This window comes from Aquila chrysaetos, chromosome 5 (assembly GCF_900496995.4).
Source record: "Aquila chrysaetos chrysaetos chromosome 5, bAquChr1.4, whole genome shotgun sequence".
NCBI lineage: Eukaryota > Metazoa > Chordata > Aves > Accipitriformes > Accipitridae > Aquila > Aquila chrysaetos.
In genome coordinates this window covers 66332176-66354777 of record NC_044008.1, presented here as the reverse complement: position 1 = coordinate 66354777, position 22602 = coordinate 66332176, and the positions used below count along the sequence as shown (strand labels likewise).

At 35.7% G+C, this 22602-nt stretch overlaps 1 protein-coding gene across 4 annotated transcripts in view; it reads left to right on the top strand.

Moving 5' to 3' along the window:
- Nucleotides 1–22602, top strand: part of TBCD (tubulin folding cofactor D) — a 131501-nt gene that overhangs the window by 7985 nt on the left and 100914 nt on the right. For all 4 annotated transcript variants that reach the window (XM_030013158.1, XM_030013155.2, XM_030013157.2 and 1 more), the window contains exons 8-14: nt 3389–3521; nt 11687–11732; nt 14493–14625; nt 15805–15947; nt 16779–16839; nt 17345–17419; nt 20512–20606. In XM_030013158.1, the coding sequence (XP_029869018.1) occupies nt 3389–3521; nt 11687–11732; nt 14493–14625; nt 15805–15947; nt 16779–16839; nt 17345–17419; nt 20512–20606 (686 nt within the window). The remainder of the gene's footprint in view (nt 1–3388; nt 3522–11686; nt 11733–14492; nt 14626–15804; nt 15948–16778; nt 16840–17344; nt 17420–20511; nt 20607–22602) is intronic.

Here is a 22602-nt window from a genome sequence, read left to right as displayed (position 1 = left end):
GCTTGAATCGGATCCAACAGTGTGTTTATTATGGGAAATGCTGTGTTTTCTTCTGCTTACTAGAGGAATAGGTATCTATCACAAGGGATACAGATCTTCACTGTTAACAGGATACTGTTCAAATTGCCTTCCAGGGACCGGTTTGTGCTACAGGGTTTCAGAAAGATACGCTTACTTTGTGTTGCCGCTGATTTTTGTAGTGTGTTGCATGGTAAATAGAGAATTGGTATCTAGTATTACTGGCTTGATGTTTCCTAGTAGTACCTTAAGTTATGTAAAAGGAAATAGAAATGCTAGAATTTATTTTCTTAATATCCCTCTTGTCACTTTCTTCATTCTCTTAGCCACACAACAATACTTGTGTTTTCTTAGGTTTATTCTTGTCAAATAATTCATCAAATGAAACAGGTGTAGGATAATGGAACTTTCTAAATCCCATTGTTTTACACAGTTGGTGTTCAGACACTGAACAATTTGTGACAGAGGTGCAGTTGTTCTGACATTTTTTGCATCACTTCAGTAATACTGATGCTAGGGTTGCTTATAAAATTGAAATAATGAACTTCTGTATCTCTTCTTTCCTGGTGCATTAGTGGAGATTGGTTTTGTTTGTGACGCATATGAAAATAAATTACAAAGACCATAAACTGTGCTAGTACACGCTATCTTTTTTCCAGTATCTATTACAGTACATATTCCAGTATTCTTCTAGCGGAAGAGGGCTTTATTCAGCTCAGTTTGTAATTTAGTTTTTCTTTTCTTTTTTCTTTCTTTTTAAAGCAAGCAAACCCCCAGAATCTTTACACTAGCATATACTGTATCTACGCTAGGGGGCTCTGCCAACGTAGTTTTGCCAGTGTAGCTATAGGAGCAGAGGCTTTGTAGGGTGAACAAGATGAAATGATGATAGTCGGTGTGGGTAGCTAGTCTGAACAATAAAGTCTGTGTTAAGGTTTTTCTCTGGATGAAGAGGCACAAAATTTGTGGGATTAATTGTATCAAAATAGTTGTTAAATATAACATTTAGTACAGCAGATCCTAACTGTCTTTTGGGGAAATAAGTGTCCATATACTTATTTTAAATTTATTCTGAACTTCAGTCATGGGACTCAATGCTTTAGAAACTTGTATTTAGTGAGTATAATGCTACAGTTCCGAATCTGATGACAAAACAAACACTTTTTTGTTTTAGAACTAACAGCGTCATGCAGAAAATTCATGAAGGAGTTGAGACTAGAATCATAGTTCTCTGGTGACTAGTCCTGTACTTTTCTGATTTACTCAAATATTTCAGAGCAAAATTTAAGTGAATGCATGAATCATTTGAATAGTCTTTAATAAATAATCTTGCATGTTACATACTTATTTCCCTGTGACAGAATGTAGGTTTGTCTCCTCATCCTAATTAGTTTTTGCAGTCATCTTGGAAGTGATAATTGGAAGTTGCTTTTCTAGGATTTTTATATATCTGCATTGGGTATCTGCCTTGTCACAAGCTGACAGAAGGAGAGGATTTGATTTGATGTTATTAGCAGTTGTCTTATGTTCACTTCACCTCCATTTTATTGGCTAAATTAATTTTTATTAAAAGTATGTATTCATAACAAACAAGGTGATAAGAATACATTAAGCTGGTTGTAGTACAGCTCTATCAAGGTGTATAAGGCTGTAATGGGAGCAAAATTACTATTTAGTGTACTTATAATTATTTAGTTTATTATGAAAACATGATTTTCAAAATGGCCTAATGATTAAAACACTTCACCAGGAATTAGGAGACCCAGGTCCAAGGTCTTTTGGCCTTGGTGCATTTGAATTCACTGCTTTCGCATCCCAAAACTGTTCTTTAATGAACGGGCATAGTTATTTTGAGATGAGATCACTGTTTCATCTTCTTGAAGTTCAACTGTTAACGTGGGCAGGAATACAAAAGTCCTAGGACAGACAGAGAGATAAGATACAGGAGTCTAACTCTTTAAACACACTGAGTTAGGAAACTCCTTGGGGAGGAAGAGGAAGTCTGGGTTTTGGTTCCTGCTCCAAAGAGTTCATGAATTTCAAGTGAAGTTTAGAAACATCAGGATCCAAGACTTCCTGTTTTCCGAAGTAATTTACTTTTCATAGGGCAAAGGAGCTGGAGTTTGTTCCATGAATTCTCCTTACTGTCTGCTCAGTGACTTGGTTGCAGTAGGAGGAGATGAGGTTTATCCTTATCTTGCTTTTAGTCTGGAGGTTAGGGCACTCCTTTGAGAAATTAAGATTTAAACTCCTTTGGGCTGAGAAAGGGTCTAGGAACCAGTTCATCTACTTTACAGGTTATTTCTCTTACCTGTGCTATTGTGCAAAAGAAGGCTTTGTCCTTGCTGCTCTGTTATAAACCAAGCCACCCCCCCTCAACTAACCCCTGCCCAAATCCTCACTGTTCTATTGCTGAACACAATAGATACTGACTTTGAAGACAATTCAAGTGATCACGTCTGCTCACTGTTTCCTGTTTTCTCTGTATTTAATATTCCCCATTAGTTAAGTCTTGGTGCAGTTCCCCATTTAATTGGTAGGTATATAAAGTAACCAGATATAGGCTCTGCATACATCCTTCTTGAAGCAGTATGAACTGTACTTTGTGGACTTTCCCATGTACCTTGTTTACTTTGTTTGCATTGAGAACAAAGTTTCTTAATTTAGTCTGAATCTCTGCTGGAACAGGATCCTAATTTTTAGGTGCTAAGAATACTAAATTAGATAACTGAAGCAGTTGCCCTAACTGTAGCTTGGCTGGCACTGGCGATGACTGAGTATAGGTTTATGGAAGTAGTTTAACCATGATGAACCTCTTTTGCCCTCTCTAAGATGGGTAAAAATGCATTTCCTGACCCATCTACTGTGTTAAATAACAGGTATTTGACCTTTTCAAATATCCAAAAAACCAAATATAGCACTGATGGTTACTTTTTATGGGCCTGGCTGATAACAGTGCAGTATGGACCAATTTTTGATTTGCACTAATTTTCAGATTTGCAGAGTAGCTGTTCTTGGTGAGAATGGTGGAGAATATTTGTTTCGGCTTTTCACTAATTCTAATGGAAATAATTTTTATGTGGGACCTTTGGAAAGTTTGTTGCTTTACAGTTAAGATGAGAAATCTCTAGAATCCAAGTTTATAGGTTGGTTTGAAGTGAAAGTGAAATTCTGGGTCAGAGCCTTGCTCAGAAACAGAAGGGCTAAACATGGTCATTTGGAGTGTTCCCACCCTCAGCTATTTAGGAAAATACCCATTATAGAATTGTTTTTAGGAACTGCAACCAGTTTGGATAGCGGGAAAAGTTCTTTTTCATTGAAAGTCATAAAGTTAGTAACTGCAGTGTTTTGTTTTTTTTTTCTCTGACAGATTTATTGTCCGCCCTGATGTCAGGCAAAAAAGGATGCCAGACTTCCTGGACTGGACTCTTTCCATGTTATCTAAATCCTCCTTCCAGACAATGGAGGGGACTGTTGTTATGAATGGCATGCTCCAGGCCCTGGTAAATATAGTTTTTTCCTTAAAAGATAGATGATTGTATTTATGATCATATGATACTGCTATGGTAGGCCTTTAATAGCAAATGCAGAGAGGTTCCTGTTTTTTAAAAAAGAATAAGATAATATACAGCTAGAATTTCCTCCACAGCAGTTGTGAAGATGTAACTTCCCATGTATGTGTATTTTCTTTAAGTATTCTTGTCATCATCAAATGAAAGTGAAGTTGCCAGTATAGATACTGATAAATGACTCTCAAAAATACTTTTAAATATCTGACTGTATATCAGTAGTCATTTCATAGTTCAGTTTGGGCTTTGTTTTTTTTTTTTGTTTTTTTTTTTGTTTTTTTTTTTTTTTTTTTCCTTTGAACAAAACCTTTGAAATAAATTAAAAAATTGGAACTGTACAAAATGAAGAGGTTTGGCTTCTGATATAGTAGTGGTCTCTCCTAGACTTTTCAGAACTGGTAACCAAAATGCAAGTGATACTTGAAAGTTGTATCCATTCCTCTTCAACTAAAATATTATTCTCAATAGTTTTAATAAGACATACTAAACTTGTTAGTGTCCGTCAATAGTCTGAAAAAATGCACTGTTTCCTGTGGTTTTCCTTGCTAATCTGAACAGGTTTTTTGTTTAATGCTCATTACCTTGTGAAGTAACAGTAGTTTATGACTTGGAGAGATGAATTCTTAGTTTGGGTTTTAAAATTTTTATGCTACGCATGGAAAAAAAACTGTAATACCTGAACCACTACTATATGTTAGCACTCCTCTTGTATATTCTAAGAATATCTTTTTATAAACTCTTTCTTGTAGTTTTACACCCTTAAAAGTGTTGGTGTGCATTTTTAAATACTTGAATAACAGTTCTGGTATCTATTCCAATTTTGATTTTGGGTGGATCTATTTGGGTGGATTGGGGGAGTGTGTGTGAGTGGAGTTGTTCTTTCTTGTTTTTGTTGTTGACCAAACTCAAGGTAGTGCAAGCAAAGTCAGATGGCATGCTCTTGTACAGTCTTTGCACAGGTTTAAGGATTTGCTGGTGTTTGTACGAGTTTCTATAATTTGCATAAATTTGCAGCTCTTTTTAAATAATTGCTATGAGGACTTGTATGCAGTATGTTACTAAACATCAAAGCAAAGTTCTGGAACAAATGTGTGATGTATGTTTTTGGTTTTGGTTGGGTTTTTTTGGTGTGTTGTTTTTTTTTTTTTTCTATAGCAGCTCTTCCAAATCAGAAGATACAAGAAATGATCTATATTTAGAATAACTTAGGACTTGCTGCTTAAGCAGGAGGAAGCATTATTTGTATGCATTGCAGTATGTTTCAAAAGACAGAATGATGTTTCATCATTTTATTGTCAGATCTGGAAAGGGAGACTGACTGTTTGCCATTCTAGGTGCATGATGAGACCTGTAGGATGTATAATACATTAGTGTTTTGTCATAATTCCTTTGAGTTTGGCTTTGGCTCTATCCACCTGTTCATTAGTGCATACTAAGCGAAACAGGTGAATACTTAACAAGTAGAATCGAAACTAGAATGTGATACAATACACCTGGAAGCAGAAGCCTGGCTTCTTGCATTTGTATAATTTTTTTCCGCCTCTGTGGGATAGGAGAAAGTGTTTATCAGGCCAGTTCTGTTTGTGTCCTACAGCTCATAACTCCTGTTCCAGTTGACAGGTATGAGCAGACTGAATTTTTAAAGCCTTTTCTTGCATTCAGTCTTCAATTTTCAGTTTCAGTTACTACAACGTAAGCATGAATTATATCATTAGGGAATAAAGGTTTTCAGAATGATACGTAGGCAGGTATGTGTGTATGCAGACGTGCTTAAGTGGAGTAGGAAATACTTATTTCAAGAGTTTAATATTAAGAATTCTGTAACCCTTGTAAAAATAGCATGTTGTTAAACCAAAAATATCAGCTGAAAATAGAAGCAGTGTTTAAAATAAGTAAACCTTTTCTCTTAAACATGCAAGTTTCTAACAGTCAGTACAGAAACATAGTAAGTAATTGCTAAGTGTGTGAAGCAGAACACATCCTCATGGAGGGACAACTATAACTTGTGTCAACAAGCTTCAAAATTCTTTGGCCTTGGATTCCTCCAGCAATTTGTTACTTTAAGAGTCAAACTGTAGTTGCCTGGACATTTCTCTCTGAACAAGCAGGAGAAATAAGACAATTTTTCAGTTTCTGGTCAGTACAGCAAGGCAGGTTTTGGGAATGTAACAGGGTTTGGGAATGTAACCCACCAGGGTGGGGATAAAAAGTCTTTCTCTCTCTTCATTGGATCACTTTAGGGCTACCCCTAACAGGGTGGGTTTCAGTCGGATTATGATACTATGCTGCTTATGGTCTGCTAGGAAATAGCTTGTAGTGAGATTGGCATGGCAAAACTGTTTTAAAAAGACATGAAACTCTTGCATTTCAATGAACTGAAACTGCAAGTTAGGTACACAATGAGTAGTTCGACGTTGCTGCACTTTGATCTGCCTCTTCGTGGCCTTAAGTCTTGGTGATTAGGTATGCTACTGTTTAATCTAACTCAGCATTATGTGTAGAACAAGTACTACTGTTTCATGATTCTTGTTGAAACACGCAGCCTGCATTACATATTTTAATTCCACTGATGCCTTTTTCTTTTTTTTTTTTTCTTTACACCTGTCGTCAGTAATATATCATTTCACAACAGGTGTGCACTGGCAGGAATCTTTTCTTACAGTATTTCAGATTCATTTTTTAAAACTGCCCTCTTGTTGAAATTAACATTGCAGTGTTGAATTAAATTCACTTTTGTGCTTGAATACTTTGTATATTTGAAGGATTATAAATGTTGGATTAATAAGAAGTTGCTGTATTTTTTTTATAACATTTGTTTACTTGAAGGAAACTTCTAACCTGTTTCAAGAATCTGCATTTTAAATTCTCTTGGTCTGGAGGTTTGCTTTTAAACCTGCCATTATATCAAACAGCTTTTTAGTTATTGCTGCAGGGTGTAGCACTCCCAGTTCTTGCGTGACAGAGATGTCATCATGTTGAGGTAGCCTTGGGCATTGAAACTTATTAAACCTTATTTGTTTTATAAGTGATTCAGTATACAAGTGTGAGTAATAATTAAAAAAAATAAAACGCCCTACACAGTGATCTGATGAAACTCGAGAGTCTTAAGAACAGGGCATTTCCCTGAGCTGTCTCTAATGCAAAAGTTATTTAGCAATAGCTACATGCTTATGTAAATTTTGCTCCAGGGAAGAAAGAACTCTCTAACTCTATTCTTTCAGACCCAGAGGCACAAAAACAGAATATTTCCAAATAGAATGTTTCCCAAGTCTCTATATTTTTGGCATTCTCAAAGAATTAGCGATGCTAGGATTGTCTATTGGCATTATTTTTTAAAAAATGTGTTGTTGCGTAGTGGTTTGGTGATAAAAGTATACAAAAAGCAGTGTGGATGTAAGGAGAAGAAAAAAATTCTTATGTCTGTAGATACCAAAGGCACTGACCCCTTCCTGGTAATACTGTCTCTCCTCTCTTTCTGAGCCGCACAGAGTATTCTGATGTGGCCTTGCCTGATAGTTCTGAGGTTTTTTTTCCTTCTCACCAGAAGTATTGCAGTTAGTTCAAGGTTCAGAAGTTCTGTTATCATAAGTCTGTTTCTTTTTCCTGTTTGAATATAGTGCTGTCTCAAGCTGCTAATTTTTTTTTTTTTTCCTCCCAAGTATTTCAAACCTGTGGGTTTGGGTAGTCTTGTTAAGATGGAAAGGAACTATTTTGTTAGCTCTCCATGTGTTAGTGTAAACTTTTCAGGCTTTCAACTGATAAAAAACCTAAGATCTTATGAAAACTGAACTCCTTTTGCCACCCATTTAACTGGACTCTGTATTGAAGTTTGTCAGTTTAAGTACAGTGTTAATGATCAATACCCCGACAAATACGTGTGACCTTCAGTAGATGTACTATTTATGTTGAGGACATAGCAAGAACAAGGGCTTTAACTAATCTATTTTACCATTTCTCTACTTTCAAGTGAACTTCTTATTCTGGCGGCATGCCCTCCCCCACCTTGTTTACCTCCCCACATCTGGCCTGGAGGCAGGGATGGCTGATAGCTTTCCCTGGTCCTGGATGTTGTGTGACTACTAGGGGGTGCTCCAGAGTAATGAAAGATACCATTTACTTCTCTTCCCATAGAGGCTGAAAGTATCCTCCCAATCCTTGACTTGGTTGGTTACAACCAGAGGGTAGATTCAGACTTGTGTCTCCTGCTCGGCAGGAAGATACACTTGCTACCAAACAGTCAGGCCACCCTTAATGGTGATTTGTATAGCTTGGGGAACATGTCCTGGAGATGATCCTGATTGATATATCTCATGAAGGTCGGGCCTAAAGTGGGTTATGCAGACAATTGGAAGGTGTGGTGTGTTTCTTCTGTGATTACTAAGAAACTAGGCTTTGTTTTCCTTGCACCATGCTATTTCTAAAGCAAAACCAGACTTGACAGTCATCATTGCTTGCACACCACTGATTTTCTCTAATTTGTAGGTGGCTTAATTATTTATAAGAGAGGGAGTCACATACTTTTCAACAGTTCAACAGGTTGGGTAAGTTGGTGTATGCTGTATGTCCTCATTAAATTGAAGAGACCATGGCGTAACTTTGATTGCCTGGATACTCCAATAGACGGGCTCCTTACTTTCAGTATTGTTAGCTGCTGACACTAAAATGTCTATGCAGGTGGCAAACCAAGCTTATTAATTATTTTGTTTGTATCAGATTTCTTGAAATGGTGTGCCTTGGATGTTTTTCTTCCTTCAAGGCAGGAAGTTTAAGCTGAATACTGTAATGCTGATTCGTCCTTTTTTCTATATTTTTTTTTTTATGTTTTCTGTTCATGCATCATGTACTTTTCTTTTTAGTATAACCCCTGTAAGCTCTAGGTTTGCAGGATTTTTCCGAGACAGTAACTTAACCTTACACACATGACTGTAGCATATGCTGGAAGAAAATACATACACCACTCCCCCTGTGGCTCCACCCCCCCAAGGCCAACATCAGTTAAAGTGCTTTTTTATTTCCTCTGGAAAATATATCTACTAAGCTTAAAAAGTTGGGAAATTTGGGCTTGTGAACGCTTTCACATGCTTTGACTCATAAAGAAGTAATGAAAACTTCTTTTCCTGACATTTCTGCAATCAGAAAAAAAACCCCTAGACACTGGATTTCCTGCTGTGTTGAATATCTGAAGAGTAGTTCTTAACAGTTTGGCTATTACCTATTTACTTCTATAAAAATTGTTTTTAAAATGGCTGTTAAACTTCTCGCTGATACAGAGAAATACCTGATGTATCGTTTGCTGAAACACTAGTAAACTGGTAGAAGGTTGTATGTGACCTGCAATGTGCATTAGTGGGTGCAAACAGAACTTTCTTTCCTTTCAGACATTTGGCATTTTCAGCTGTGTTTATTCCAAAATCAGTAGGTAACATATTTTATTGATCAAAAATCATGTAAATATTAAGGCCCCCTTTTTTTTTTAAAGTTTAGTTTAAATTAATAACACAGTAGCTGTGGTATTCTTTGGTTCAGTTTTACTTCCCCTAGAAACTTGTATGGGCAAAATAAAATCCCTTAATCCATATCTCAGTTGATTTACAGCAGTTGCTATCATGATTTTAACATCTGAAAGTATATTATAAATCCTTGCAGTATTTTGTTTGAGGATACATGTTCTGTGTTGAATATTAGAAATGAAAACAGTTCGTTATTTAAGTATGTAGCAAAACTGTGGTTGGGAAACAATGTGTTTCACTTTTTTCTTCAGAAAATAATAGAAATGGTTGTGAAATGGAATGTGTTGGGTTCACTGCTTTAAATTGATTCATAGGTGTGTAAGGCTGTTTTCTTGTACAGTATTTGAAGAGTTTTCTCATTTCCTGCTTGTGTGTTGCTTAATTTCTTCCCACATCTTGCTTAGAGGTGGTACCTTCTAGTTATGTTTTTCCTGAGGAGTCAGCACTGAATTCAAAGTTGGCCTTAAGGATGTGAAAACTCATGGAGAAACTTGTAGAAAGGTGCCAGAATTCAGGAAATATGTAAAACTGAAAATGTGTAGATGTTTTGAGGATTCTATTCCATCTTCGCAGAAGCTCCTAGACAGCATGCCGAGAAGTGTGAGTGTAGGCACCCAAATGGTTTTTGTCCCAGAGCATTCCTAAGGCTATATTAAAAAGCTGTTTCTCTATATTATCACTACTCCAGGAATTATACTGTGTTTGAATATGCTTGAATATAATCCTAATAATTTGGAGGCAGCCTGTGTGTGCCTTAAAAACAGTATTTGCTCTTAACTGGGCTATTATACAGAAAGGAGAAGTAATTGTGAAGATAAGGTACTGCAGAAATGCTGCAGTATCTCCTAGCATCCGCTACAAACTTGCTAATCTTGTGAAGAAACCATCTGATAGGTTTTTAAAGCAGAACACAGGAACAAAATGAGGAAGAGATGATGAGCTTCTGCATGTTTCAGCAAAGAGGTAGGAAAATTTTAGAGGCGCTCTAGATTTGTTAATTATGCCAAAGATTTGCAGATTTTCTGTCATCTGTTCTTTAGGGTTTCTAATACAAGCAGAGTTTTGTTGTATGTTAGTGGGGATTTTTTTTTTTTTTTTGTATACTGATATTGATAAAAGTTATGCTGTATTTATACCATTTCTGTTGGTAGTTATTTCTGTTAGCTGTTCTGGGCCTGAAGTAGTTCTGTATCATTACTGCTTTGTAAATGTAGTTTTTAAAGGATGCCTTATAATTGCTTAGTTACTCATGAAAGCATTAAAAATCCTAAATGATTCAACATACATTATCAAATTCCCCTATATAGCTTGTAGTAGAGCTGATCAGAAGTGTTAATTTAGGATCCTAAAATGCAATTTAGTAACAAAACAAAATAGAATGGGTACATAGCCTAAAGGTGTTTTTATTGCCTTGTTGCTCTTAACCACACCTGCAGTACGGGAGGCATGCGTGTGTTTGGTATGTGTGAGAAAGTACATATTTTTAAGGTAAGTCTGTTCTTGTTTAACTCCTAGGCATATTTATTGAGGAACATTTTTCTTCTGGTGAATGGCATAACAAGGAAAAATAAGTGACAGAACACAGTAGTTTTGATGCATACTAAGTGAACTGAGAAAACTTTAAATGTGTACCATGTTTTTGTCAGGTGTTAATAGTCCATTTGTCTCACTCTAGTGCTGGGGCTTAATCTTAGTGGGATATTTAATCGTATATAAAATTATTTTGGAAGCTCTTTGCTTCTTTAAATCCCTTGGCACAAGAATTAAAGTTTGCCTGTTGGAGGTATATTTGTATCAGGCTTGCAGTCAAGAGTTTTGTGTAGCTGTTATGTTTAGTTTAACATGGAGATCTCAAAAGCTGTTGGAGAAACAGGGTAAAATAGCAGTGTAGCCTGTACTGTGTCCTAGCTGTCAGTGTGTGGTTCCTACTAATAACTAAGCTCACTCACATGTGTCCATCTGTCCTGCTTCTTAGCAGTGACCAAAGTGTTGATGTGTACTGTGTCCTGGGTCGTCTAAATCATGAGCTAGGCTTGTGCAGTTTGGAGACGTTCAGTGCCAAGAAGTCCCAAACAGGATATAGAGTTCCCCTAGTTCTTCTGTCCTTATTCATGTTCTACAAATTCTGCTTCACTTTTTAGAGGTTCAAAGCAACATGAGCTGTTTGAGATAATAGGTGCTGTGGTTGCACCTGCATTGAGCTTGTGTGACCAAGAAGTGAGCTGGATGGTTCAGAGCGCTGAGTTGGCTGAAAACTGGTGTCTTTTATTTCCCCCCCCCCCCCCGCTCCTTTTTTTTTTTCCTCCATGTTCTCTTGAGTGTTTTTTGGCCAACTCAGCTCTCTGAGTTGGCTGCCTGCATGATTGTATGGGTGGGAGGGGAGGGCTGGGCTACAGTATCCTTGACTTGCATTGACTTACAAAGAAGTACAAATGTACCCTGAGACTCTTTTCCTTTTATACTATTTAAATTAGTAAACACTACAGATTATTGCAAGAACATTAAAAAGTATTTTAGAACTACATGCTTGATATATTGTGGTTTAGAATCTCTATATTCTCATGTCTGTTTTCCCTGTTTTAATTGTAGGCACAGTTATTTAAACATGGCAAAAGAGAAGATTGTTTACCGTATGGTAAGTTTGTAATAACCTGATTTCTGTTTTTAAAGCCATTCCAATAAAAAAAAGTAAAAAAAGATTAAACTGATAACAAGTGATGCTGTAACAAGTGAAATCAACAGGGAAGTTATAAAGCATGCAAAATGAGGGGAGAAAAAGAAGAGATGACAGTGAGGGAGGAAGAGACACCACTGGGGAATGTTATGTTGGAACTGCTCATCAAAGGATTTGGCCAGTGATCACATTGGCCACTGCTATAATACAGGAGCTGAACACAGAACATATAAACTATAAGATGTGGAAAATATTTTTAAAACTTCATTAGGACATAAACTGGTATTCATATTACTGCTGAAAATTTTGCAGAAAATCTTCAAGTTTTAACATAAGCACAGGATTTTGGAAAACCCAAGTTTAAAGAACCTGCTGTGTACAGGACCCAGCTGGAATCATGTAGTGATACTGTTGAAATGAGAAAAAGGTTTTAGTGAAGAGAGATTATAATAGATGCAATTAGGGATAGACAGGTACCCAAAAGGAGAGCACAGAAGTTTCTGAACAGTGTAGCTGCATGTTGGAATTATATTCATCTCCTGGTGAATTGTGGAATATGGTCAGAACTGACTGCAAAATACTGGCTTGTTTTTTATTGATAGCGGTAAAGAGAGGTAGGGAAAGATGATGGCTAATTACAAAACACTACGAAAGACTTGTCAGTTTTGTGGAGCTTATCAAAGCACCAGAAATGTGGCTTGTGCTATTCACGGGAATCAAGCAATGATGTAAACTCACTTTAGAATGCTTATGATTTCACTTAATAGAATTATTTTGACTTCCAAGAAGAAACTTCGTAGATCTAGTGCTGGAAACAGTTTCATTGTCCCAGTTACTATGTCGGAGATACAGACGCTTCCTTTCAAAATGCCTGAGATATGGGTAAAGATGGAGATAAGATAGTGAAGACAAACAGAATGGAATGACATATGTGCTATACAGCTGGTCAGGAACAAACAGAAAATACTGAGGAATGTCATTGCATAGAAATAGCAGGCAGCGCTGTGGAAGCTTAAAGAGTAATAAGACTGCCAGATAAGCAGAATAATAAACAGGCTAGATAAAATATGGTACAACACAAAATTATGTAATTTAAAAGATGCAACTGTACAACACAATGGTCATAATCGATATGAAAAGAAGATACTTGGCTCACAACATTAACCCTGCTAGTAAAATTAAATGTTTTCGCCTATGGCATATAGAAAGACTATTAAGTAGTTATGAGTCTGGTAATAAGAGAAACATCAGGGGCATACAAATGAATAAATTTACCATAGAAAAGATAGAATGCTCACAACTAAGAAGCAAATATTCAGACAGAAACTGTTGGAGATAAGAAAATGTGAGAGACAAAAAATATCAAAGATATTTAATTATCACAGGTTATAGCAGATCTGAGGATCCAATAAAAAAAAAAAATAGACAAATGTCAAAAGAAGATACTGTTTGAAATCTTTTGCAACATAGAACTTGATTTAAAAATAAGCACTAGTCCTGAAGCCATTTGCATGGGTCTGTAGATATGTTAGTGATTCACAAGTTGGCAGGACTTGGAGGAGGTTTATATTTATGTATTCTTAATTTTTTTTCTATCTGTGAATATTGACGTTTCTGCAGTCTCTTCCTCCTACACCATTAGTCTCTCTAGCTTTTACAACTGGAAAAAAATCCAGGTTGCTGGAAGGTATCGAAGTAATAGTCATTACTGGCCTTACCTTTTTGCCTGCATGTATTATTAATATTTTAGTATGTCCCGATAAATCATAAGCCTTTTTAAAAACTGAGATTTTTAAGTCACCTCCTACAATTTCTCAGACTTTGAAACAATTGTTGTATTTTTCATGTCTTAGTATTTTGAAAACCCTGCTATGAGACTGGAGTAAGAGGTTGCAGAGTATTTTGCCAGTGTGGTTCCATATTTGCAGTGCTTATAGCAAGAATGCTAGGTCCTTCAGAGCCCAAGTTGTTAGTTTCTATTAACTAATGATCAGCCTTCAAAACAATCATTAATTGTTTCAGGCTGAAAATGCAAAAGGACTGTTTTTTTTGTAACAGGAATGTGTTCCTTGTGAAAATTTTAAATCCTGGAACTTTATACTCCTTAATCTAAGATTCTCCTTTTGTCTATGTTTTTTACTTTGCTGGACAAATAACTTTGTTACCTTTGATGTGCCCAAATGAAAGGTTTTGTTGCTGATTGTTTACACATACACAGTATTTCTCATGTCTAAATATTTATAGATATTCATCGTCATAAAAATTTCTGTGCCAGAGGAATTAAGTTGGTGCTGCCTGAAAATAATAAATGAGGAAAGGGAATGCTTTCTTAGTACGCAGAAATTGGCTGCAGAGTAAATGAATTAGATTTTCTGACTCTTGGTTCTGTTAGACTACTGAAAATTCTTAGACCCCAAAAGATACTTGAATGTGTTACTTCCAGTGAGAATTAAAGGCATAAATACTCTCAGAATCTAGAATCGTTATAATTTTCATAGTCAAAAGTAGTCCTTAAAGCAGTCCTTCCTGTTTGGTAGGTAGAGGATATTACCACTATTTGACCACTGTCAAAGCTACTACAAAGTAGGTAATAAGGCATTTGCGTTTCAGTAATACCTTTAAAAATCTAAATCTTCTAAAGAACTTTCAAAACTTTACAAAATTTTCTTAGTGAGATTTTTTTAAAACCAATTTTTCTAGAGTGTTTATTTTCTTTTACAGCTGCTACTGTACTTGAGTGTCTTGATAATTGCAAGCTGTCAGAAAGTAATCAGATGGTTCTTCGCAAGCTAGGGATGAAACTTGTTCAACGACTTGGACTGACATTTGTGAAACCGAAGGTAGCAAAATGGAGGTTAGTTTAAAGCTGAAAGAGTTTAAAAAAACAAATAAATCCAAAAGCACTCAAAAAACTTAAAAATACCTAAATCCATACATTTGACTACTGGCCTTCTGCCCTCCTGACCTCCCCTCCCCTAAAAGAGAAAGAAAGAAATCCCTGTGTTATTTGGGAATGAATACATTCTTCATTTGCACTATTTGGAAAAAGTCAATTTCTTCCACTGTATTTAGTTTCCTGTATTTTTTTTCAATTTTCGTATAGTAAACTATAGTGCTGTGACAAGCCAAGTCTTCTGACTTTTCATGTTGCACATTACACAAGCAGAAGCCTGTTCCTATATAATGCATAACTTGGTAAAGATGGGAAGACAGTAACCTTTGTTACTGAAGTTGATTTAGTACAATTTTGTAAGAGTGAACATAACTTTTTCCATTACATAGTTCTACCCTGATTCGATAGAAAGTTCACAGGGGAAAAGTGGTTTGCAATCCCACTTTCGTTTTGCATATTAGTCAGGTTTTGGTGTCTGGTTTTACTTATTGCCAGAGGGCAAACTCTTTTTTAGATTTCTCGCACTGATATTTTAAAATTGCAGGCTCCCTTGGTGACTATTTTTATTGTATTTCTTTTACCAACTTTTGAGAACGTCCTTAGGCATAGAAAATTCTTTTTAGATGGAGAGTGTACCTTGCCCAATGGCAAAAGTCAGTTTAGCATGTAAAGTATATCTTTTGTAAGAATGTATCTACACCACGGGCTAAATATCTGAGTACATCTTGGGCAGAAAGTACTAAGCTAGCTTTAACATTTAAAAAACAATTTTTAATAAGTTGATTTTATTAATTTTTTTTTTTTTTTTTTTTTTTGGAGAGGTTTTTAGAGCATGGGAATTTTGCCTCTCTTTATTGTCAGCAGTGGAAAGTAGGTTATACTGAAACAGGAAAGGGAGAGATAATGAAAAGGAACCATTTAAATAGTCTAGCTCTTCTCACCTTGGAAAAGAGACAACTGGGTCAGGAGGAAGGAGAATGGGATACTTTTCCCTCTCCTTTAAAGCAACCCCTAAATAACTGGAGAGCTGTACACTGAGAGGTGTAGTAACTTGACAAGCAGGCTTTATGACAGTATGTACCTATTTCAGTTGGAACTTAAATCAGAAAAATAAATTACCTATGTCTGTTTCTTGTGCAGATACCAGCGTGGCTGTCGATCTCTGGCTGCCAATCTGCAAGCTCAGGGTTCAGTTGTGCAGAATCAAATGATAACAGTTGCTGCTAATGAAGCTGATGAAGAAGAGGAATATGATATTCCAGGAGAGATTGAAAATGTTGTAGGTGTGTTAAAACTGGACAGGAATTATTGTAATGCCTGCAAATTAAACGTTTATTGGAAAACAACCTGCTTAGGGCTAAGACAGTCATGTGGGTATCTCTGCTAATTTGAACAATTGGAAAGACTATATAAATTTCAGTCTATGCAACTGATTAAAATATACTATAGTTTTGTCAAATGATTTGGATTTCAGCATCTCAAGCAGAAACTCAATACTGTAGCATTTATTGTTGGGTTGGGGGATGGAGTTATTGAAACATGTTTTACCAATTTTATCCAGTAATATGAAAGAGATATCGTGAACCTTTCACAGATGGAAGGATGAATTAAAATTCATAATGGAAAACAAAAAATTGTGGTACAAGAAAGGTAAAGAATTATGGTTTAAATTTTTAAGCTGTGGTAGTATCAAAGGAACAGCTTTTTTGTTTTTTTTATTAGTATGCAGTCATACAGCAGGTCCTCTGCTAGCTTGCTGGTGGACATGCTGTATAAATAGGCAAAAATTGCATCAGAAGACTTTTATGAATAATCTAATGATGAATAATCTAATGAACCACTGAAAAAAGCACCATGACCACCATTTTGAATCTTCCACAGTACTTAAAATTTCAAACCAAATTTTCTCTATTAGAAAACAATTTTGACATCTTTCTTGTTTTTTTGATTTTAAGTCGTACTTGTGTGACAAATAGAAGAAATCTAGATACAAATATTTTTATTTAAACTAAGAGGCAGTTATGTTAAGAGGAAAATGAATTTTGAACATTTTAAGAAATCTTTCTGTTTTTAAATGAGAATAATCTGTTTTGTTTAAATAAAATTATCTGCAGAGCAATTGTTGGTTGGACTGAAAGACAAAGACACTATTGTCAGGTGGTCTGCAGCAAAAGGGTAGGTTTCTTACGGTTACTCTAATAAACTAAAGTAAACAACATAGAAATATAGTCTGATGTAATCCATGATTGATAATTTGTGTGTACTGTCAGTATTCACAGTTACTTCAAATGGCTTTAGCACAGCTCATGGTATAAAGCCATGTTTGTTTGTTTTTCTGATATGAAATTAGGCTGCTCTTCAGCAAAGTTTTAGATAGGTTTCGAAATAAACATTCTGGATAAGACTTGATTTGAAGGGTGTAAAGTAGCATTTCTTCAAAATGTTTTTTTCTCTTCCACTCTAAAAAATGTATTTCTGTGTTAAGTTGGCTACTGTGCAGCTTTTGCTTCAAGTTTGAGATTGTTGTTTTAGGGTAATGGTGTTAGGGTAGTGCATTATCATCTTGAAGTCAGTCATCTTATTGTAAGTTTCCAGTAACTAAATTTTTTATAGGACTTATTCATCAAATGCAGTACTAATGAATCACTGTATGCTTTTTTTTTTCTTTTAACTTCTGTAGAATTGGTAGAATAACTGGAAGACTTCCAAAAGAATTAGCAGATGATGTGATTGGGTCTCTACTGGACTGTTTTAGGTAAAAATTTTATTTTGCACTTCACATGCATCTGACACATGTCTGCTTATGAAACACGAGGACAACAGTTAGGAAGAGAGGTCTAAAAATCTGTAAATTTTGTTGCCCCCCTTCTCCCAGATTTCAAAACCTAAGGCACGGACATGCTAAGGGTGTTCAATAAAGAAATTACTAATAATCCTTCGTCTTGACCCCATTCTAAAATAATGTAGAAGGACTGAAGTTGAACTTCAGAGAAATAAAAATTAAAAATGCTCATTAACTTGCTGCTTTAAAAATTCCTGGTGTGCTCCTGTCCTGAGTGTTGTGTGCATCTTCAGAAACATAGTAGAACTGGTAATTATATTCAAAAGGGCTCTGAGGATCACCAGAAATAAGAAGCGATCTCTACGTGAGGGGAGGCTAAAACGTCTAGGAAGAGTGAGGAATAAATGGGGTATAATAGAGGTTTATGAAATCATGAATGGCATGGAAATGATTGCCCTCTAGATTTTGTGTTATTAGAAGCAAACTAAAGTAGCAGGTAGCAGGTTTGGAATAAAGGAAAGGTGGTGGTTATTCACAGAGCATGTAGTTAAACTGTAAAAACTTCTTGCCGCAGGATGTTGTGGATGCTAAGAGTATATGCCTGAACAAAAAACGTTTTTCGTTTCTGCAGACTTGTTCACAATATGCCAGAGTCTGGAAGTGTTTTGGAGAGTGTTGCGCTATGCTTGTTCTTATACTATACCTAAGGCATGTACTGTTGGCCGTGTCAGAGGGAGGCTTTTGGGCTAGCTGAAACTTCATTTTGATCACATATAGCTGCTAGGATGTTCTTTTGATGTGCTTTGTTGTTGGATGTCTTGTTTCTGCATCCATGTAGAGCGTGTAAAGGACTGAATTATTAAACAAGTATCGTGCTTTTTTTAATATCAAATTGCTCATCAGGTCTACATTGAGTACTTGAGCTTTAAGATCTAGTGTTTTAGACTATGCTAATAACAAAAAGAATTTTTTTATTGGCAAAAAATATTGGTAATGTTCAGTTTGTCACTCAGATGTACTCAGTTTTAAAAAATCTTCTCATATTGGTTGTGAGTACAAATTAAAAGTACCAGCTCAAAAGATAACACATTAAAAAAAAGGAGGTATAATGTCTTAAAAACTTGCAAGGAAAGTATCTACTTAGCTGATACTTCCACTGCGTTACTGTGATTAATTTAAGGGGTGCTGCTGATCTCAATTATCCCTGGAGCTTCAAAGACCTGTACTCACTCTGTTTTCTTTCCTTGTTTTTGAAGTCATAGGGGTGAGTAATCCAACTAGTAATTGAGTGACCTGCTTTCTTCAGAAACACCTGGGAACAAATGTAGACAAGGACAAAGGGAATCTCTTCTGTATTCTTTGCACTAAATATCTAGTGCCCAAAATAAAAATAAGTCAGTTGCTCATCAGAGGCACTTTAAGTTATATCTCCTGGGATAAGATTTCTTATATGTAGATAGATTAAAAGACAAGAGACAGGCAATAAATAAGTGATCATTTTTCACAATGCAGTGAGGTAACCAGCACAGTCCTGCAAGGGTCTGTATGAGCCCTGTGCTGTTCAACATACTTATAAAGGATTCTGGAAAAAAGGTGTACAATGTGTGAGGAAATCAATTGATGATTTAAAATTAGCTAATGTAGTGAAAACTAAAGGTGACAGAAAAGAAAATGTTATATAAGCCTAAGTTAAGTAACTAGAGTGTAAATAACATATTTCATATAATATCTACTGAACGCAAACTAATGCACTTCGGGAAAAACGCACCTAGCTGTAAAACAGTTATTACTACTCAGGAAAGAGATCTTGAAGTCAGTGATAGTTCTGTCAAAATGTCAGTGGAGTGCTCAGCAGCTGTCAGAAAAAAAGAAGGAAAATGGAATGTTAGATATTATTAGGAAAGGAAGAGATAACAAAACTGAATCACCAAAAAGTGATTTAACTGATGGGGATTCTTCCAACTGGAAAGAAAAAGCAGAGGGATATAATGGAGGTATATAAAATCATAAATATGAAAGAAAGAGGGAAAGCAAGTAATTGTTTACTATTCATTCATTCTCATAATGTGAGAACTGGGAAACATCAGGAAGTACATTTTCACGCAATTATAATTAAACAGTGGAAGTCATTGCCACAGGATGTTATAGAAGCCAAAAGTGTAAAGGGAGTTCAAAAAGGGATTATACAAATTAATGGAAGAGAGTCCCATCAGAGCTTATTAAATATGACATTCTGGTTGCAACCTCTGGCTTGGAAAGTCTCCGTACTGCTGATTGCCAAAGCTAGGAGGAGGCTAATAAGGGAATGATCCTGTACGCTTTGTCTTTGGCCAAGCATCTGCTATTGGTCCATGTCAGAGACAGGATAGTGGGAGAGATGAAGCTTTGATATGACCTAGTTTGTCTGTTCAACATTTTATTCTTAGATTCCTATTCCTAGTTTAATACAAAATGAACTTTTTGCATGTTTAGTCATGCAGTGTGCAGCCTTTCCACTTTTCACTCCTTTATCTGCCAGTCCACCAAAAGTTGTGTACCATTTTTGATATCTGTGTTCACTGCAAGTTGCTCTGTTTTGTTTTATGTTTTCTAAAGGTGGATAAACAACACTGTTTGCTTACTACATAAGCTCGTATAATGTGTTTATTGGAAACTATCACTTGAACTTCTTTTCCTACTTAAGGACTGTGTTTGGCAGTAAATTCCTAAGGTTGTTTGGGTATGTTCTGTAAATGTGCATCTTTTGCCAGTGTACTAGAAAGTTTTCCTTTTCTTGCTGAGTTCCAGGTATTGTAGTCTTCTGTATTGAGTTTACATTTATATTGATAAATAGGTTTTTTGCTTATTTGATCATGTTTATAGCAGTATTTATGTTGCACAAAATGGGAAAGAAAACATGTTCAACTTGTCATTCTTATATTTTAGAAGTCTAACAGGATTAATAACACAATAAACACATGCTGGTTTGGATTATGTGTCTTTTAAAATGGTAGGAATTCACCGAAAAATGAAATCTGAAAAGGGAAGGCTAGTCTTAACAAAACTTGTCTTTGTTCTAAAATTAGTTTCCAGGAAACAGACAATGCGTGGCATGGTGGATGCCTGGCTCTGGCTGAATTAGGCAGAAGAGGATTGTTACTCCCTTCCCGAATTTCAGATGGTGAGTTGTAGTTGCTGAATGTTAGTAAGTTCATGAATTAACAATTTATAGTATTAGAGCTTGAATGTGTGGCAATAGACTGGAATTTGCTGATGTGAGTGTGCTGAATAATGACTGTAGTATTGAATTCTAGAGTAAAAAATATGCCTATGGGGATATTCAAGGTACTTCTGTCAAAAGCATTGCCTTGGGCGTGCCTTTTTTATACTTAATAAATTTTTCTTTCCAAAATGAAAGTAGTTTCTTGGGGTTTTCTTCTTTCTTCCTCCCATGTTTCTGTGTACAGTTGTATAAAAATAATTCTGTATGTCTGTATATTGTGTCAGTGTCATTATTTAAATAGAATATATAAAATAATTGATGACTAAGTTGCTCTTTAAAGCTAGTAGCTTATGCTGTTTGTTTCTGATTAAATTTCAGAGGCAAATTTTGCATAATTTAGTAAACTGTAAATAGTTCACTGTATTTTTGAATATTTGAAAATTTGAAAATTTTGAATTTTGGTTTTTGAAAGATCAGGATGGAAGGAAAAACAACAGGGCAGAGGAATTGTTTCTTTGTGTGTTTTGTATGTATCAACATACATTGAAATACAGAGATATTAGTGTGGAAGTAGTAGTTCTCCGTTTTGTGATTTTTGGTCAATTTTTTACAGAGTTGAAGTGACAAAGGCATAATGTAGTAGTACGCATCCAGGATTGGGCACTTTTACAGCAATATTTTGAGCTAGATAGTTCTTTTGATGTCATTTGGTACTCGTGTGTTGAACAGAGAAGTTGAACACTAGTTTTCAAAAATGTTTCAAAACTGGTGTTTGATACTGGTAAGTTAGGTTGCTAGATCTTTTCTATTCTGAAGATCTGTTGACTTGTCCTAGAAGAAACTGTAAAGTATGGTATTTAATAACAGTTTATTATTCTGTCTTCTTGAAAAGAGTTCATGTTCAGTATAGTATCTGTTTTGCATGTGAGAATTTTTGTACAGCTAGCCTTCAGTTGGTTTCCCTTTCCTAATACTTTTGCCTTTGTATGATAAAGATGAAACAGTTAAAAAACCCACAACTTTAAGAATGGGAAGTCATCCAAACATAAGCCTCTATTTTAGTTCTAACAAAACTGAAACTGTACACCTCTATCAAGGAATCAGGATAGCCTCATCTAATATAATTTTTTAAATCTAAACTGGAAGTTTCATGCAAGTTTGATATTGTACAGGACTGCAAAAGACATGAGTGAATCCTAGCTCTGCTAGTGATTTGACCTGTGCTATGAAACCATTTCTCTTCACGTTTTAGGTTGAGTTTTTGTGTATGTAGAATGGGGATGATAGTTGTATCCTTCACACCCTTCTTTTTCTGCAGAGGTGCAGTGAAAATATATTGCTGCCTGTGAAGGTGATTTTAATATACATAGGTTTATATGCAAATTTTTAATTTGTCAGATTGCATAAGAAGTAGCCTTCTGTTACTGGGGTGGAAGAATATAAAGCTAAGGTAGGGGAGGAGGGGAAAAGAGAGAACACAATCATGGCAGCAAGGTCTTTCTGGGAAAGACTTAGGCATAAAGGTCTAAGGAAAAATGGTTTTATAGGAATTAGAAGTTTCTTAATAAAACAGTGCTAAGATTTCCAACAGTCATTATGTAAGAAGATGGGTAAGAAACCTAACTGGAGACTATCTTGACTAAACTGCAACTTCTTTGGTTATCTGATACTCAAGAACATGTTATATAGAAGGCAGAATGGTATGAGTGAAGGATGAGTAAAAAGAGGTAGTCTGAATTTGTAGGGTTATAATTTGGAAAGACTTGGACATAAAACGGGATGCAGCTAGTGAAGAATATAACTAGTAATGACAAATCATGTTATATCTTCATCAGAGTCAAACCTTTATTATTGCTGAGCAGATATAGGCTGCAGAATAGCCATGGCACACTTGACATTGTCCCTTCTCTGTTTTTTTTTTTCCTTTTGCTTTACTGGACCTTGTTTTCCATTT